Source organism: Etheostoma spectabile, chromosome 2, assembly GCF_008692095.1.
Source record: "Etheostoma spectabile isolate EspeVRDwgs_2016 chromosome 2, UIUC_Espe_1.0, whole genome shotgun sequence".
Classification (NCBI taxonomy): Eukaryota; Metazoa; Chordata; class Actinopteri; order Perciformes; family Percidae; genus Etheostoma; species Etheostoma spectabile.
Window position 1 is genome coordinate 7,049,350 of NC_045734.1, and position 19,830 is coordinate 7,069,179.

Sequence of the window (19,830 nt, forward strand, 5' to 3'; positions counted from 1 at the left end):
GCAAGACACTGAACCCCAAGTTGCCCCCGATGCTGAGCCACCAGAAATTATGTGTGAGTGTTTATCTGATGAGCAGGTGGCACCTTGTACGGAAGCCTCGGCCACAATGTGTGAATGGTCAATGGTTCCTGTATGATGCAAAAGCACTTTGAGTGGTTGTTAAGACTAGAAAAGCGCTACACAAAATACAGCACATTTACATTTAACCACAGCAACAAATACATGTAGTTTTGGGGGTATTCTTCAGGGTGCTGCAGGCAAACTCTTTTTATGACAATCAAAACAAACAGTGGAGGTAAATGGAACACACTAAAGTTCAATAAAGCTTCATTTGTACACCCCATGTTTATATTAGATAATACATTTTACCTAAACTACCTCTGTGTGATCTGGTTTTATTATGTGGGGAAAAAAACAGGCCCAGGACAGATGTAAAGCCTTGCTGACCTCAGAATGAACGGCCAGGCCCAAGTCCCTAAATAGTGCTAAACCTTTCCTGAACTGGCCTCTTTGTGAAGAAACACCAGATGCAAATCATTGCTCATTGATGGCAGGTTGACATTCTTACATTGTTTGCACTATATCAGGATCTAAAGCAACAGAAAAGCAATACAAAGCTAGTAGTCTCGCTTGGCCTGACTTTCCTCCGTCGCGGCATTCCGGAGGAGGGTCTGGCCAGTCCACACAGCATTCTGGGAAGAGAGAAAACTTGTTCTTGCTTATTGGCATTACTTTAAACCAATCAATCACTGCTAAAGAGCCTCAGGAAGGAACTTGTTTTGGTGGAACATGTGTATGTTCAAAAGTTCTTTTAGTTTTTTTTAGAAAGCTCAGGTTGGACAGATAGTCTAGCTAGCTGTATGGATTTACACCGCAGATATCTGAGGAGAAGTTAACCTTAGTCCTCAGAAATCCACCAGAGTTTAGAACTACAACACAAAGAAAGTGGAAGGAAATCATCGGACATCAGCGAAAATACACGCATCTGGCCGAATTTCCTGATTGGACAAGGGTTGGAAAACAGTACTAGATAAATATATAGATAGATAGTTAACTATTAATCCTTGTGGGGAAATGAAGGTGTTGTCGCAGCCAGGTACTTAAATACAGTTACAACATAAAACTCTACTATTAAAAGAAGACAGTACAGTCATGACGCAGCACAAATGCTCTGAAAAAGGAGGGATGCAATACATCTACAGTGGGACTGCATTATAAATGAGGTGCAGAGAAGACATAAGGCAAACATATGTTTTGTACACAATATAATCGTCCATATTAACAACTCCACAGCCAGCATGTTGTCATGGCAACCACCAGCGTGTAGTTGTTGCATCAGGCGAGCCAATCACAAGTGAGAGAAGAAGGAATCAAACTTAAAAAGGGATGTAAAAAAATACTATGCATCAGTAAAAATCTGTACTATAACTATAATACACCAATCTGAAAGAGACTTTTATGATCAATGAGTGATTGTAATTTTGATACTTTAAATTTGCTGGCAATGCTTATGTAGGCTTACATTCATGCAACCAGCTGCTTTTTCTGACTATCAGTTTGACCCACGAAACTTCAGATCCTACTTTTGAGGAAATGTGTGTGATTGATGAGAATATGGCACTACAGCTCAAATCTCAAACTTCTCGGAAAAATTCCAAATGATAAGCTCATGTTCATAAATAATGAGCAAAAAACAAACAAACTCATCAAATTGCAATGTAAAGGGATGGCTCAGTGGGTAGAGCAGGTGCACATGTACAAAGAGGTTCATGCCTCGAGGCAGAGGTACAGGGTTTGAGTCCAACCTGAGACGATTTCCTGCTTGTCTTCCACCCTTTCTCACCTAGCTGTCCTGTCCATTAAAAGGTGGAAATGTCCAAAAAATAATCTTTGAAAAAACTGTGAACAAATGTTTCAAAGACACAAGATTTTAAAAAAAAGCTGACGTTTTTCTTTAAGTATTTCTGGGTCAAATGATGAGAATGCAACTGAAGCCTACAGGATTAAGTTAATCTGGTCAAATTAATGCATATCTCATCATGTGGTTCTTCTGGATTGACGATGGGACAGAACAGACTAGCCACTGTGAGACAACAAAGTCCTCTGCCCAGCAGGTCCTCTGCATTCCATTATGTGGACGGTAATCACTTTAAAAGTCTGATAAAAAAATTGCTTTACAAAGGAGCAGTCAAATCCCCCCCCCCATTTGTTTGGGACCTGCAATATATAGTTTGAAAGATCATGGTGGAAAATTACTAAGTACAATTTTAAAGTACTTAAACTTTAGTATTTGCAGTGTATACTCCTTTGTACTTACACTCCACCACAATTTAGAGAGAAGTATTGGGCTGCCAGGGAACCCTTCTGCATAGTGAATGCTACTACACATGTAGTACATAATGTAAGACTTTTACTTGTGATAGTATTTTATGGTGCAGGATTGGTACTTTTACTTAAGTAAATGATCTGAATACTTCTTCCACCACAGTTAAATATTGAGGAAAAATCTCTCCAGATATCAATCTGCTATCAATTCATTAAAAACACAGTTAATCCCAGATTGTCCCCCCCCCCCCCCAAAAAAAAAACATGCCGCTGTGGGTCCTGTTAGAGGGTAAACAACCTATCACTGTATGGTTTTGACGACGTGTTGGCTAATCCACTTTAAAGCGGCACTAATTGATCAACAACATTGTATCAACTACTTGTAATTTGCCGTTCACAGTGATCACCCACAGACAATTATCACTCGTCTCTGCAAGTGCGCTCAGCTCTACAGTAATGAGCGTTTTAGCATCTTTCAGTTCCTTGTTTTGATTTTCTGGCCACCAACTTCACTGTTGGGTTCACTTTCACAACTCTCACCACTCTCATCAAGATCATTTCCAGCCACAGCAGGCAGCTGTTTCCAGAGAAAAAGCTCTGATAAACTCTGATGTACACCAGCTGGTCAGCACCAAATGGCAGACAGACAAAATTTGGGTTTGGGTTAACCCTGTCTAAAGCATTTCATGAGACAATTGGATGACTCTTGATTGATCATTAAAACATTCAGATACAGTGATAAATGTAAGTCATTGAGCTTATATCAGCTTAAAGGGACACATGTTCTCATTTGTGTTCACGAAAGCATTTAGCATCTACTGCAAAAACTCATCTGTGGTATAACTGTGGTATAACTGTGGAAACTTTGTCACATATTGCAGATACAGACCTGCAGCCAGCCGGAAAACAGATAGGTATAGTATGGTCCTTAACACTCTTTTCTGTGAATGAGTGTAGTCCTACATGTTGTTCTGGTCATTGATCATGTATATAGCATAATTATTGTTCTTAGTGCATAAGATAGACAGGGTATATAATCCATACTGGCACCTTAAGGATCATGCTTTGGCTATATGGTAGCCACTCACCGCAAAAAATATACTGTGTTTAAATCCTTATTTGTCATAATAAAAATAATGGATTTTATTTGCTTGTTACAAAACTCAAAGACACTTTAAAGACTCTAAAAAACAAAGACGTCCACATTTTACAAATACACACACATGGATCAAACATGAATAGCAATTCTAAAAGAGTGAGTTTTGACTCATGAAATATACATGAACAGGTTGGTGCAGTTGCGGATGTGTTTGTGGAGAGAGATCCAGATGGAGACAGGAGGTTGGCACTAGAGGAGCAGAGGATGAGGGAGGGATTGTGAATTGTTTTTCAACACATTTTGTTGTCGGCCCCCCAGTGACCTCCCTCTTGGCCCCTGGAACCTTCATATGTACCCTGCCACCTCCAAGTTTCCATAAGCCCTAAAAAACAACCAGTTGTTCCATAGTGTTGGAACAACTTTATTTGGGAAAATGCTCTTTGTGAACAACATGAAGAAAAACAGGCTCTTAAAACTCAATTTTGACAAATGATCCCTCTAGTTCACAGGTCCACAAGTTTAGATTCAGGTTTCACTGGGGGAGAGTTTTTACATCTTGTCTTGTAATCGATCCACTTATTGGTAGACGACAGTCGAAATAAAATATCAATCAATATCAATTAAATAGGCTATATCATCTGTTTTTTTCTCTTGATGTTAGTGTATTTTTTCAAAACAAATGTGTAAATGTTTTTCTGGTGTTAGCAAAAGCTGTCTTAATTTCCACCTCTGCTATAAAGCACAGTAATAAACCCTGAGACATGCAGCTTCATTTGTATTTAAGTGGCAGCTCTGCTTTGCTAAGTTGGTAATGATTAATGATGATAATAGAGTTTAACCATCACAAGAACCGTTACAATGGTTACCTCTGCCAGGTTAACCTTGCACAGAGTGGTGGTTTAAACCGTTCATACAAACTATGACCATGGTATAAAAGATATGATTTTAACTGACTTTTTTTAAGGTGACATTCCATCAGAAATGTTCTGTAGCCATGGTATGAACTCAATATAACATTATCAAGCACAACATGAAACAAACTGTAGTTCTTTCCTTTGTAGTTCTGTGAGTGCTTGAACTCAATTATCAGAGACCAGCGCAGCGTGATTGTCCCAAGCCTCCTTGGAATGATCTCCATCATCTGTTTTGGCATAGCAACGTCAACCACACACCCACAATCCCTGTTCTCTTTACTCTGTGGATGGCTGGGGAAAGGAGTTTAGCACAAGGAACCTTCAAAAAGAAATTGAACTGCACTTTTACTTGACAAAGACTGATCTGAAACCTCTTCTGGATGGGGCACTCTGGTCTTGCGATGCCTTACGAGTCTCCTTTACAACTATACTTTCATTAGAGTGTGGAGACACTGTTTCATAGTCTCATACTTGACTTATGTTTGTAATCTCCTAAAAATTTGGGGAAATACTTAGATTTTCTTTTTAGTGTTTCATTTTTGTTAACCCATCTTGATAGTGTGGGTATTTTATAGTAGTGTACTTAATATAATGTAAATATGACAAAAGTATAATCATTTATTTGTACTTGTGTGCCTTGTGTGAACTACATGCCAGTGAAAGCTGATGCCTAAATTAGCCTTAATGTGTGTGAAATGTCATCATATATTATCTTATTTAAATGCTAGGGGACTGCTGATGAAATTGAGCTAACTCTGGTGTAATAAATGACTGTCCATTGTCCCTGACAAATAAACCAGTAAGTAAGTAAGTATTTTTATTTTGGCTGCACAACACCTAGGCCATTTTTCAGTGTATTTTGATGGATTTAGTTTATTTTTAGTATGTTACACATGTCATTGCATTTTTATAATAAATGTATAAAACAATTCTAAATGTCCAGGAAAGTAGTTAATAACAACAAAAGAGCTGCAGAGCAACGTAGTCCGCAAAAAACAAAGGCTGTTTATTTGGGTAGGATGACTCAATGTGAGTGACCTTCTAATGAGGATTTAACTCGTTGCCAAGTCAGCCTTCTTAATGAGGACCCCTGGCCTTAATACAACAAGGCCTGAGTTTCAAAATCCAACTACACATTGATTAGAGAAAGCTCCTTTATTTCTGTCAAAAACTTAGTGAAACATTGACCAATATCTAATCCTACGATCCGCTGTAGCACCTCCCAACTCCGTCTTAAATAAAATGAGTGGCGAGAACTCTGCAGCACACTACACTCTGCCATCATGTTTCTTTACCAAATACTCAACTTGTTCTTTGTAGCTTTGAAAAAAGAGGACGACTCCAAATATGATCTGTCCCTCTACAAGCGTGGTGATTTATTAGAAGTCCCCAGGACCTTGTTCACACATTTTGGTATCTACTTGGGAGACAATCGTGTGGCTCATCTCATCCCGGACATCCTTCCTGTGATTACTAAGAATAAATCTAAAATTGCCAAGATGGTAACAAATAACCGCCTGCTGCTGGGGGTTATCACCAAGGTTGCCAGCGTCAGAGTGGACTCTTTGGCAGATTTTGCGTATGGCTCAGAGATTCTGATCAACCACATGGACAAGGTGTGCAGCCAGCCTCCTTTGGACGGGGACGAGGTGGCCAGACGGGCTGAGAAACTCTTGGGCTCTGTCACCTACAGCTTACTGTGGTACAACTGTGAACACTATGTCATGTACTGCAGATATGGAATGGCCATCAGCTACCAGACGTACCAGGTAGAGTCTCTGGCCTCCTGTCAGTAGAAAAATGAAAAGATAAGTTTACATTTTTCTGTCCACACTAGCCATATAAAGATCCCTTTCTAACCAAATCCACAGTTCTAATCCTGTGTAAAAATGCATTTCAATGTTTCACAAAAGTTAATATGTAAGGCTTCAATTTGCTGAGTTGGTCCACTTTGTAGGTATCTTCAAAAATTAGTCTTTTTATTGCAAAATTAACATTTTCTTTTGTTTTCCCTTGACAGACTGATATTGCTGAACTAGAGTGGAAGGCAATATATACTACCAATACACTAACATTGAAAGATTACAATTTTATTTGACTAAGTCAGACTGCTGAAGCCTTATACTATATTATCTTTAGCTGACAATTGAAATACATTGATGAATGGAACAAGGATAGTGTTTTCCCCTATTTTTTAAATTGGAATTGCAATAGGAAAACATCTCTTCACAGCCAGTATGGACTTGAAAACAAATACATGAACCTTTCCTTTAACATGAGATCAATAAAAGTACCTTCCATCGAATATGAGAGATCAATTAAACTTTCCATCTAACATGATTGAATTAGTCTATGAAGTGTGGTCTACAAGCTGTCTGCTGATAAACACAAAAGAGCAAATTTAGAAACATGCTGAATATAAAGAGTAGCTTGTTCAAAAGCATGCCAACAAAGGAATGTTGATTGGTTTTTCCACAGTAACCATTAAATCTTTAATTCTTCACAAATCTTTCTATTTTTGCATCCTGGAGATTATTGCAAGAGAAAGGTCACGAGTGAATGCCAAAGGTTTAAGGTTCTTTGCATGTGTAACATTTGTAATGCCGTCAGGTATTTCCATGGATTTAAATAAAAAACAAAACAACGCAACAGTTAGTGTAAGGTGATGTTAATCCATAGTGTGTGACTGAAGGCAGAAATTCAGACTTTTGGTCACATGAGGATATTTTCACAGTAAAGAGTTGTTTGCTTCAGCCTACGGTAGTGGAGAATACAGATGACTTATTCAAGAGGCAAGTAGCTCCATCTAGAGTTGCTTTAAATCCAAACTGATCTCCAGATCACAGTTCTTTGAGAGCAGACTTCTACCAAAACTTCTACGAAACAGCTAATTTTGTGATTTACTTAGCCTCGTCACTGTCTAATTCCCACACTCTTTTTTTTGTAGTTCTGCACAACTGTACGGAAGATTGTTTTCAGCAGGATGAATGCCTATTTGACTGCACTGTGTGGTGTAGGAACCATGCTGTATCTGGGCTGTGTGACATCCCTGACAGTTTTACTGACCGTGCTCATCTCATTCACCATCTGGATGGCAGCCTAATGGACTCTGTTAAGACGGCTCATGAGAAAGACCAATTTAACCCTGGTGGACGCTGAATCGAAGTCTTGTGGTTTAGCTGTGTGGCTGAAGGCATTGTCAAACAAAGGTGTTCACTTTAATAAAAATGTCAATATTTTACGTTTTATCTTCTTTAAGCAATAGCAGCTTTAAAAAAAATGAATTAACTTCTGTTCTATTTGCCTTGATAGTTTGCGGCCGTGATGCTTCTGATCTTTTTTTCCTCATTTACCAGTAGCATAGATTTTAAATGGACTTTGACTGAGCACAGTGGAAAACTCCAGAAGACTGAGATAAAGCTCAACAGAGATACTGTATCTGGAAAGGAGACTCTGCCCTGTGTATAAATGTGATGGTGTGTGTGTAGACTGGTGTTGTCGTGAATGCTTTCCATGTTGTCAGTTTCCTACACTTATAACATGTTCTAGCTAAAAGGTTGGCTTGGACAAAATGCAGTAAGTTTCTTCTTCATGGAATACAGTATCATTTTGATCAGTTCTAATTACAATGGTCATACGTGTTTGTCAGTCCATTAAACGTGTATTTCTACCTGCTTCCTGTTGTCTTTATTGTATCAAACATCAGCAACTTTTATCTTATCACCTTATCTCCTACCATCAAAATTAATTTGATTTCATTAGATTTTTTATATTTTTTACATGTCTGGTTTTATTTTCCTCTTTGCCGTCTTGAAATGTTTGCATCCAACTTTTTGTTTTCATTAATTGCTGTCTAAATAAAGCTTATTCTTAATCTTATTCTTACATTGCCTGCATTATGCCCGATAAAAACAAAGCATTTTTTTTAAATACATACAGATATACACGTGTATACAAATCAATAAATCTGTATCATAGTTTGATGGTGGTGGATCAGTTTTGACTACAAAGCTATGAAGTTCATGGAAGTCCTTGAAATGGACTTCAGACTGACCTAAAATAGAAAATGTACCCTTGCTGACAATAATTATAAAGAAGAATAGAAGGCTGCAGTGCTACAGCTTGGACAGCACAAAACTGGAGTAACAAGTAAAATGCCGACTAAACATAAACGTGGAGCTGATGAGGGAATTGGGAGCAGGTGTGCAGGGGGGTGTGGCTCTGTGGGGAACTTAGCACCGCCCATGATGATCGTGATTGGTTTAAAGAAATGCCAATAAACCAAACCACGTTTTTGTCCCATCCCAGAATGTTGCGTGGACTGGCGAGACCCTCCTTCGCAGCGCTGTGGAGGAAGGTCTGGCAAAGCGAGACTAGAAACTGTCAGACTGGCAACAGAGCAAAGAATGGACCAGATGTTATGAATAGGTTGTTGCCACGACAACCTGTACCTGTCTCTTTGATGGATCTCACCTTTCTTTGTGATTATATACACAGTGACTCACACCAGGAGATTATCATTTACAGTCAAAAAATAATGTTCACACATTTTTCTTGTTGTCCCACTATGTACACAATTTCAAAACACAAAGGCATATAAACAATCAGAACAAAACATTTACCACAAGCATATAATAATCAGTTAGAATGAATAAACTTGGTCATATACTCGCTCTACTATTGGTATTGAACAGAAGCTTCTTGACCTTAGCTCAGATAAATCCAACTGATGTTTTTTTTTTTTCAATCCAACTATCATACACCTGTTGGACGTCCAGGATAGTAAGATGTAAAAAGTCACTAGGATCAAACTGTCTTAATTTATTAACACTGGTACAGACCGGTGTCAATTAGAGATAATTGCCTTGCCGTTACACGTTGGCGCTTGTCCTGCGGAGAAGCACTATGTATTGATTTGAGAGAGGCCGATGTAATGGGCCCAAGCCTCCAAGTTCTATTAAGCGGAGTGCAGGTGCACAGTCCCTGCTGAGATTGAAGAGTAACTGAGTTTGGTCACCTCTAAAATTGACGCCTTTCAGTTTTAGCCTGGATTCACTGAGGGAAATCGCTTTTTCATATCTATAATCCCACATGGTGTCAAGGGTCTCCTTTATTTAGCTACCAATAACCAGGTCAAACATGGGTCACATGGCTGCTTTAAATCAAGTTTTCTGTTTCTGGAAGATGAATCTTACAAACAGTCTGTCTCTAGGATAAAGGAAGACTTTGAGCTCTAAGCATAACCATATATAATATCCACCATTCACCATTACTGTACTCTTAGTCCTGATTAATTTGCTTTTTAGACTATTTGATGGACTTTCCTTGCTATTTGAGCACTGGAAACAGTCCAACTGTTAAATGGATCCGCACCACTGAACGACTAGTAGTTAGGCCTACTCAGTTTCATAATGATCCCTCCAGCAGTGGTGTACATTAAAGTTACATTACTGTGGTGAGATCGTGACTGACAGACAATAACTAGTGATAAAAAAAGACACACACATCCCTGTGCCAAATAGAGTGGATGCTAGATCTAAAAGATACAGTATGATGCCTGGAATTGAAGATACATTAGAGTTAAAAAGTAGAAACACACTGCTATAATCGTTTTTATTGACAACAGGAGAATCTTTTCTCGTGCTAACAATCACATTTAAACAAGACCACCACTTACACTTAACATGCCCTGCTATCTAGGCTTTTCTGTTTTTTCCTCATGACTTCACCATCTGTGTTGTTGCACTATGGGCTAAGTGGGCTTTTGCAAAGAAGGCTGCTTGAAAGTAACTCAATTTCCAATGGCCACATGGTGTCTTGGTTTGTAACAGTGGTAATCAAATTATGAGCCCAATTACTAGCCAGAGGCAGTTTGGAATGGGTCAGCTAGATTGTACTACACTTCAAATGGTAAACACCAACTGTTATTGAACATAATGTAACATGTTAGGATTACTTTAAGGTCTCAAATGATGATGCAGTTTGTGGGTATAATAGAGTAAAGCCAATGAAGCATAAGGGTTTTTACACCTCTGAAAAGTGGGATTTGGCTTTATTACTCAATGTTATCTGCAGACATGCTTTTGTCATCATCAAACCTCAAACCTCAAACATGAATGTAAAAATAATTTTCATGCTCAGAGGTGAGTTTACCTCATAATTGTCAATATACAATGTTGATGTTGGCAAACTTAAACATGCCTGACTATAACGTCCTGATTAATATTCATATTGCCCTTCATTAATTGACACACTCTGAATTTGACTGAATTACCTGAAGGTGTGTCTAATGGCCATGTGGTAGAACCTGAGGGTGTACCCCGCCTCAGTTTACCCCGCTGGGATATCTGTGGTCCTGCACAGGACACACAGGGTATAATTTATGGATGAGTTATGATGTCTGTCTCAGAGTATAACTTTTGACTTAGTGCTCACAAAGGTGGAAAGAAGCAAACAACAACCAAGTGTGCACTCATGCATTCAACCCAACTTCTGCAGTCAAATTCAGCCAAGCTTTTAGGAGACATTATTATAAGGCACATTTCTTAAAAAGAAATGTATTTATTAATAATCATTATTATTAATAAAGGTTACAAAATGTAACCTTTATTAATAATAATGATCAACCCCTGCTCCCTCTCTCTGGAGGAATGCTCTGCAGAGGCACACCTAGCTGCTGGCATTCCTGCAAAACAGATCCCATTATAGTCTATCTATAGATAATTGGATTCTTGGTTATGTTTGAATGATCTCTGAATTTGATTTGAATTTCTTACACTACGGATTATTAACTGAGAGTTGAACACACATGCAGCATTGATGTTAATGTAATTTATATCCTGATCCATTTTGCACTGGCAGACGGTGACATGGTGTTTGCCATTCCATCACGATGAGACGCGACTTCGTCCGGAATACAATGCATCAAAAATGACCCATTGTGAGGCAAAGGTGGGGTTGAGGATGTTGGTCAGGCAAGGACGTTTCCTCTCTGGTACTCAACACGTCTCATGTGTTGTTCTCTCACTGTCTCGCAGGGCAGGTAACGCGCGCCTTCAAAACCAAACGGGCTGCAGTGCGCACTGGCAAATGTTGCGCGCTTTGCTTCTGAGCGCACAATATTCCTCTTTGAAGAATATTCACCAGTCGGCGTTTGAGTGGTTTACATTGTTGTTATCTTTTAAATAGCACAGGTGAGAGAATAAGCATAACACAAGCTTTTACGAAACTCTACTGGAGGCAGAAACAATGAGAGGAATCTGAAAACATCTGCAGATGGAGGTGAGTAAAGCGCTTGTTGATCTTTTGATCCGGACAATTTATCAGTGTGGGAAAACTGAGCAGTATTCTGCAACCGACCAGTGTCACGTTTCTCACTTCTTTTTTTCTTTTTAAATGATTATCACAAACTGCTGCGGGGCCCAGTGTCAACTGCATTTTTAACATTTAAAAGATACTTTGTCTGCGTAATGGACACGTAAAATAGAAATAAATGCAGACTGGGATTGTGTGAAGGTTCCTTAGACAATTCACGCATACTCATTTAAAATTTCCAGTCCAGCAGCAGGTTGTCGCTCATCTTCACTCACAAGTTCAGAGGTGAGAGTCCAAGATGGAAAATAGAACATGAAGACTAAAATCAGTGTAGTCACCAGATGACAAGTTGGAGTGTCCTAGAGTTTGGAGTGACTTTGTGAATGAACTGATAATTTTTTTTTTTAGACAGCCGCGGATCAGTGTCCCCATATTACAGCAAGCCTCCAACAGTGCTTTCAGAGTGTCCATAGCTGTTGTTGTATCTTGCTCTATCTGTGAAACAGCTCTAGGATCAGTCTCCTGGCATCCTCTGCAGTGTGTTAAGCTAATTTTTATATTACTAGTCAAATTTGCATATCATAAATCATATCATAGCACATCTTCCTATGTTATGCTAGTTAAATTTCTTAGCAGGCATCAGTGCATACCTAATTCAAATAAATGTTCTTAGAATCTGTTGAAATCTACACATACTGCATATTAATAACACTTCCATTGTGTCATTATTTGTAGACAGAATACATATTCATTAACGGAAACGCTTTTCATATATTCCATAAAAAGAAACATTATTGTTTTATATTTTGTAGATCACACAGTATTGTTTTTGGAGAAATTAAAACATTTAGCCAGCTTATTGCCTGTTGATGTGAAAAAGAAAAAACTGATAAAAAAGTCATTGACTTTGTTGAGTGTATGTCCATTACTGAAAGTGATGTCCATATTTTCCCAGAGTGACTTATGGAGTCTGTTCGCAATGGATTCAGCAGATCAACACAACAAATCTTCCAACTGCTGCTCAACTACCGACACAGTAAATGATGAGAACTTTTTGAAGCTGGATGACAGCACAAAGCTGGTTGGAGTTCGAGTTATTCTCATTCTCGCTTACTGCACAATCATATTGCTTGGAGTCACCGGAAACTCCTTAGTGATATACGTCGTCTCCAAGTTTAAACATCTACAGACGGTCAACAATTTCTTCATAGTAAACTTAGCTGTGGCAGACTTGCTGGTGAACATGCTGTGTTTGCCTTTCACCCTTGTCAACACTCTGTACGGCGAGTGGATGTTTGGTAAGGTGTTGTGCTTCATGCTGCCCTTCTCTCAAGGCCTGGCTGTGCATGTGTCCACCGTCACCATGAATGTCATCGCCCTGGACCGCCACAGGAGCATTGTCTACCACATGGAGACCAAGATGTCCAAAGACATGTGCGCTGTGGTAATTGTCATCACGTGGGTTGTCAGTGCCCTGCTGGCCAGCCCGCTTGCCATCTTCAGGGAGTACGGGACGTTCATTATACCACCGCACCAGTCTATTCAGGTGTGTACGGAGCATTGGCCGGGAAGCAGCGCAAACGGAAGCATCTACAGTATATTGGTGATTCTGGTTCAATATGGTTTACCTCTGGCCATCAACTGCGTTGCATACATCCGCATCTGGAATAAGCTGAAAAAGCATGCGGTTTACGGAGGTCGAAATGACCGCCATCAGCACAGGAAGAAGACCACCAAGATGCTGCTGACCATGGTCATGGTTTTCGCTGTCAGCTGGTTGCCTTTAAATGCGTTCCAGTTGGCTGTTGATATTGACAAGACATTGCTGTTTATGAAGGATTTCAAGCTGCTTTTCACGGTGTTCCACATTGTCGCAATGTGCTCAACGTTTGTCAATCCCATCCTGTACGGGTGGATGAACAATAACTACAGGGTGGCCTTTTTGTCCGTGTGTAAGTGTTACCAGCCTTTCAGTTCGCAGTCAAGACACTCCAAAAGCAGAGAGACACAAAAAAACGAAGACAAGGTTTGTACAGATTGCAAATCAACACATGTCTAAGTTGCACATTCAAGAAGGTTAATTAATAATTATTTGTGGAAATGAATGATTTGGATCAGGGTTTGTGTGGACATTTTCAGGGAGGATGAAAACTATATATGGGTTGGAAGACATTAATGAAATGTTTGAAAAGTAGCCTCATCTTCAAAGTGACTAAATTATCACTGCAACAAAGGGGGGTCATCCTAACTCTCATTCCAATCAACACTTGGCAACTCACAAGTATTTATGGGTAAAACCATGATGGATATTCCTCTTGGTTGATGCAGTTTTTCTGTATGGCTTGTTTTTCTTTTTTTCCAACAAGTTCAACAAACCATACGGACACATAGGTCAATTGTTCCTACCTTCTACTGTGACCCATAGGGCTGTTTCATAAATTAGCGTCCCTAGCGGTGGCAGGAATACGAGTTTTTTTTCTGTCCTCATACCTAAAGATAATAGTAGCTATTTAAACACAACATTGTTAAATGGTCGCAGTGTGGTCCGGCACAAAAACTATTTGATTAGGTTTAGGAAACAACTGTGACCCTAATCATACCCATAATATAGGCCCTGTGTAGCTCTATCAACCATTAAAACAACTGTAAAAGGGGGACTAAAGTATTTGACCTCACTCTCCACTTAAGTTGCCAATCCTTACCTTTATCTTCTTATCTAAAAAGTCATAGCTGTATTTAGAGTATACACTTAATTGCCGAAAAACAATCACTGTAGGGAGAAAATCAAACAAAATACTCTGCTAACATACAAAAATACCAAAAAAACAACAACACCCATATAAGACGCCCATATACAGTTCAAACAAGAATGGTGGTGGCTAATCCTGTTTCTGACATGAAAAGATAAATCCCTAACCTGTATGGTCTACATATAATTCTAATTATGAGTATTTAGATTCCCCTCACACCCATGTTTTAGTCAAAGTTTTTCCAGGGTTGATTTTAAAGTATCTAAAACACGTGCTGAAATTGTGACTATGATACCTGGCAATAACTGCAGATGATATATTTTAAATGTCTTTCCAAACATTTATTGTAACAAATCCTCTGCAACTTTCTGGCATATTACTTTCATTTCAGCAAAATCAAGAGGAGAGCCTATTTAAATTGGTGCCTTTTTAAATGTTGAACAAATCCCATCAACTACAAAACCTCAGTGTGTGTCCCTTGTATGTTGTACATGTTACAGTGTACATCTCTTGAGCTTGTTCTGTGCTGTTCATGAACCCACCTGACCTACTTGATTATGATATTTTATCACCACTAGTATCATATAAAGTCATAACCTTTGAATGTAATTTCAATGTATATCTATATGTATATGAACAATAAGAAGGCAGAATGAAGTTTTTCCTACTAGCGTTGTTGCTTCAACAGTTCATAACTGGAGCATTTGTTGATATTTGGACATAGTAATACGCTACGGAAACTTCATTGTCTATGATATGTTATATAAGTAAAATGTGCAGCTGTTAACAATCAGGAATTCACTGCTTTAAAAAAAAAAAGAAAGGTTAATCACGAGCGTCCATAGAGGGACCAATCAGGGATTCTCTCGTTCCTCTTTGCTGTTTGTACAGGCCCTTTAAACCTTAACCTTAATTATGTCAAGTTATAGACATAATGCCTTTTTCAGGACAACCTGTGCTATCTAGTATGAATGTATGAATAGTTATATGAATGTTAAGACAAAAGAAAAAAAACTAAAAACGGAAAATGTTTTCCCAAATATTTATTCATTTCTCTGGGTGGTGATACATGCATTGGATATGACACGTCTTTTGTGTGGGAGATCTGGGTTCCATTCCCACTGCAATACATCAACCAATGTGTCCCTGAGCAAGACACTTAACCCATAGTTGCTTGACTTACTGTACATAGCAATTGTTAATAGCTTTGGATGAAAGCGTTAGCTAAATGACATGTAATGTAATGCAATTTTATTGAATGTAATGTAATGTAATAGAGATTTTCCCCCGTGACAAATCCATACAATTTTATCAAAAAAAAGTTAGTTGTGTTATGTCCAAAGCATTTCCTGTCTGCTATGAGAAATCAGACCGCCAAATCACACGTTAATGTCCACATCCAGGGCTGAAGCTCTGCCACCTACTCACACACATACAAGGAGTTAATGGCTGAGTGAGTTGCCCTTCTCCTGACATCACTTCATGTCCATTTCACCGTCATCAAGTTACATAAAAATGTGTTTAAAAAATTGTATCCATCAATGCTCAATGCAATGAGATACAAACTATTGCTGTTCTGGCTGATTTTTGTTTGTATTTGTAAAAATTTGTCAGTGGGATCTAGTCATTTGATTAAGTGCTATTACTGACAGTGTCTCCTTTTATCATTGGTTGGACATAATAATGTCACATTGTCAACTGTCAACAGACAAGCCATGAAGTTTTTGGTGTACTGCATGCTAATATATATGAATAAATGGACAAATAAATATTGAATACACGTGAATTCACGGCATGTGAAATGGAGAAAGTGGCATACATCTGACTGACGTTCATTGGGGTCGGTGTTACGGGGTTTGACTTCCTCCCCCTCCCCAACTTGTCTTTGTTTGCATTGAGTATCCTAATTACCATTATTTGCTTCTCCAGTGATTACACCGGGGCTCAGGTTTTGAAGAGACTTTCCTGTTGACCAGGTCCTCACTGATTTTCTTTTGTGCGTACGTGAGTAGCCAAGGGACTGATGTATTAGCTCTACATGTCCATTCTTAGCATAAGCTATTCATGGTGTTTGCGGCACCTAACCAATAATCATTTCTTTAATTGTCTGATGTTATTGAGCAGCTGCTGCTGCTGCTGTCACAAAGTGTGCCCTCAGGAGGAGGATAGACTACTTGCTAATTAAGTCAAATGAACAATAGCTTTGAAACTAATTAAATGTATTCTTGTTAGTCTTTTGGCTTTCATAAAGGAAAGCACTTACGACACTCCCCATGTCTCTCTCTTGGCTCTCCATCCATACGCATTAATATGTGATTAAGGGACTAGAGCATCGATTTGGTCAATGCATTGTATGTCTATTGTGAAAGAAACTAAGTGGAGTCAGTAGCGAAACACAGTATGACAGCATATTTATCAGATGTGGTTCCCTTAGAGAACATTGTTTGGCTAATGGTGGCTCATAGCGTTCTAGGGATGTTTTTACTTACTAGTGTAAACTAATTCTGAAAAGAGTAGTCGTTTTATTCAAATGTTCAGGTAGGCAGAATCTCATCATGTATATAAGTAAGTGAAACTACCCACCATTTCAACTTGTGTGTCACATTATTGTAATTTGAATGTTTTTTTGACAAACAAAACAGGTCACTATAAAGCTGCATTCATTTTTGGAGATAACGTTAAACAAAGCCGACATGTCAGCAACAGTTTCCTACCTAGACATCCAACAGACATGGAGCAATGTTAGCATTCAATTTGAGTCGGTTTTTTTGGAACCTGAATATCGGGGCAAATATTAATTGGTGTTGTATGTACTGTAGCGGTGGTTTAGTCCAGCTCTAGAGAAATATCTAGCTTTTTGGCTTTCACTCTTTTCCATAACGTTTGAGAAACTTACTTTTCTTTTCAATTTGGTGATGCAGGTAGCATACAATGGGTTCATCACCACTTTCTTAATAAAAAAACAAAACAGCTTTCAGTGGTAGAAGATTTGAGCTACCGAGAGTCAACCGTAAAATGTATGAACCATGAAACCTATAACCGAAAATCCTCACCTCTGTCACTATACACCTTTCAGAAATGACTAATGCAGCTTTAAGACACCTCTTTGGGCTCTGGTAACTTGTGATGGGCACTTTAGTTTGCTTTCGATATTTAAATTCAACAGCAACTAAAATTATATACTTAATGAATGATGAAAATAATCATTGTTTGCAGTATTAGAGTGAACTCAGCAGCACACACAGGTAAACATATTCAGGGTGTAGACTGTTGACTGTGTTAAGAGCTTAAAAAACCCAATGCTTTAGCTCCCCCAGCTGTCTCGACCGGGTCTCGGCACAGCGGCAGGACTCATTTCGCTCAATATACAGTACTGAGTGTGCAGTACACTGAATCATTAATATTAGCCTACTGATGCTACTGTTGAGCCTTAATATTATTAGAATACAATGTACCTTTATTTGTCTGTATCCTACAGTGCAGTACTCTCACTGAAGAGTTTTAGGGGTTTATTACCAGTAGAAGGCTGAAGTTTTTTTAATCACTTCATATGTTTTTATTATGAATGCACCATTAAAGCAAATGGAAATATTCTGTTTTTATTTCATCATTTACTTCAGTTACAGCCTGACATACTGGAAACTGAAAGTTGAAATAAAGTTCTGTAGTTTTGAAAAACAAAACATCAGTGAGTGATGATTGATCCATTGGCTTGCTGTTCTTTTTCCTCAGCCGACCCAGTTGTGTAACTGTTGGTAGCACAGGCAGTAGTGGAAATTTTCTAGTCTCGCCAATGACATATTTATCTACACTGCTTTTCTGCTTTCCTGCTTTCCTTCCACACTTAATTAAAATGTGAAGGTGAGGGATCACTCCTTCAAAAAGGAAAACTACTGTTTGTCAAACCAATGCAATGTAATGTCTTGTTTGAGTTATGCAATGTGTGCCGAAGCAATCCTGACAAAGAAAAACGGGTAAAAAAAATCATGTCTTCACCTACATAACTCTGTTTATACTGATTGAATATTGTAAAGAAGCTGCATTTTGCTAAAAGCTAATGGATCATACTGATAGCAGGGGGAGGAGTAGGTGTAGAATTCTCTTTTATTTTTAGCAAGATCCTTGATAATACATTACTTAACTTCATCAGGGTTCCCATTTTCAGACCCTTGGGTGCCAGTTTACCAGTCTGCTTAGAAGCAGTGGTCTGGACCGTAACGCATATTGAATTTCAGATCAAGTAAAGTTCAAAGTAATGTGCAGCTGGATTGTGTAAAAAGCAGAACAGAGATGCAGTAGTACTGAGCCTGTTGCAGGGGACTGATGGTTTTCATTTTTGTTCAGTGGTGTTGTAGTGTGATGACCTGCACATCCTTAAGGGTCAGATCATTGAACAGGTTCACTTCTACAGGTGTACAGATTACCAATAATAGGTTGACATTCAATAACAACAGTGTGGCACTTTGTTAGAAAACCCAACAAACTTCTTCTGGAAGCTCAACTGGTTTAGTGTGTGTGTGGTAAATTCATGACACTCTTCGACAGTCAGTCATCGCCTTTTCTATTATGACTTGGTTTGGTAATCTCTCAATGGACCTTTTTCACAGCAGACATTTTTGACTTGTCATAGTAGAAAAATCACATCCGAAATGGATAACCTTAACAATGGCTCAATTCCATCAAGTGTCCCAGTAAGCTATTTCAGTGAGTCAGCATGCACAATACCAGGGCGTCTCCTAAGTGGAATGCAGCCATCATTAATGGTTTTAAATACACCTGTGCTTTTCCCACTACGCCATGTCAACATGTCTGCCGTGAAAAAGGTCCATAAGTGACAAGGACAGGCTGCAACATGTGGTCAAAGTGGCCTGTAAGATCATTGGTGTTTAACTGCCTCATCTGTCTCACATTTCCTGAGAGTACCGGTAATTTCGAATGCTTGAGTTATTACACAGTCTTCTTCTGCATGGAGAGTTTGCGCTCGACTGAATGGTGACAGCTAAACTTTTATGTTGTCACACTATATATCCTACAGGCTCTGCATATTTTATCAGGTTTTACGTTTGTTTTATGTATGTTTTATGTATTCTTTGTGCCTCTAAGTTTCTTTGTGTCAGTTTCGTAGCTGCCAGGCAAACAGCACATCAGGCAAGTTGAAGCATTTAAAGTCCTGCAAACCCACACAGGTGTTATCAGTTTTCCAGATAATTACACCTTAGCTAAGGTTGCTGGGCAAAGCTCTGATTGGAAGAACAAGAACGATAGGTACCAAAAAGAATGATTTGTCCCGCCCTCCCAGGCAAAACCAAAGCTAACACAAGTCAGGGAGATGTCAATCAAATAGACTAAAAAGTGGTCTAATCAAACAATAAGTGAAGCCACCTGTGTGGTTTCACAATGGACTGGGCTTTACATTTTTCAACAAAAG

At 38.8% G+C, this 19,830-nt stretch overlaps 2 protein-coding genes across 2 annotated transcripts; both read left to right on the plus strand.

Moving 5' to 3' along the window:
• The first annotated feature begins 5,596 nt into the window (after positions 1-5,596).
• On the plus strand, positions 5,597-8,013 carry LOC116704044 (lecithin retinol acyltransferase). The gene is made up of 2 exons (XM_032539237.1): positions 5,597-6,107; positions 7,286-8,013. The coding sequence occupies exons 1-2, from the start codon at positions 5,622-5,624 to the stop codon at positions 7,439-7,441; spliced, it is 642 nt and encodes a 213-aa protein (XP_032395128.1). The 5' UTR covers positions 5,597-5,621; the 3' UTR covers positions 7,442-8,013.
• Positions 8,014-11,328: 3,315 nt separating this feature from the next.
• Positions 11,329-13,786, plus strand: npy2r (neuropeptide Y receptor Y2). The gene is made up of 2 exons (XM_032539226.1): positions 11,329-11,619; positions 12,608-13,786. Exons 1-2 carry the CDS (start codon positions 11,614-11,616, stop codon positions 13,709-13,711), a joined length of 1,110 nt encoding a protein of 369 aa, XP_032395117.1. The 5' UTR covers positions 11,329-11,613; the 3' UTR covers positions 13,712-13,786.
• Positions 13,787-19,830: the final 6,044 nt, after the last annotated feature.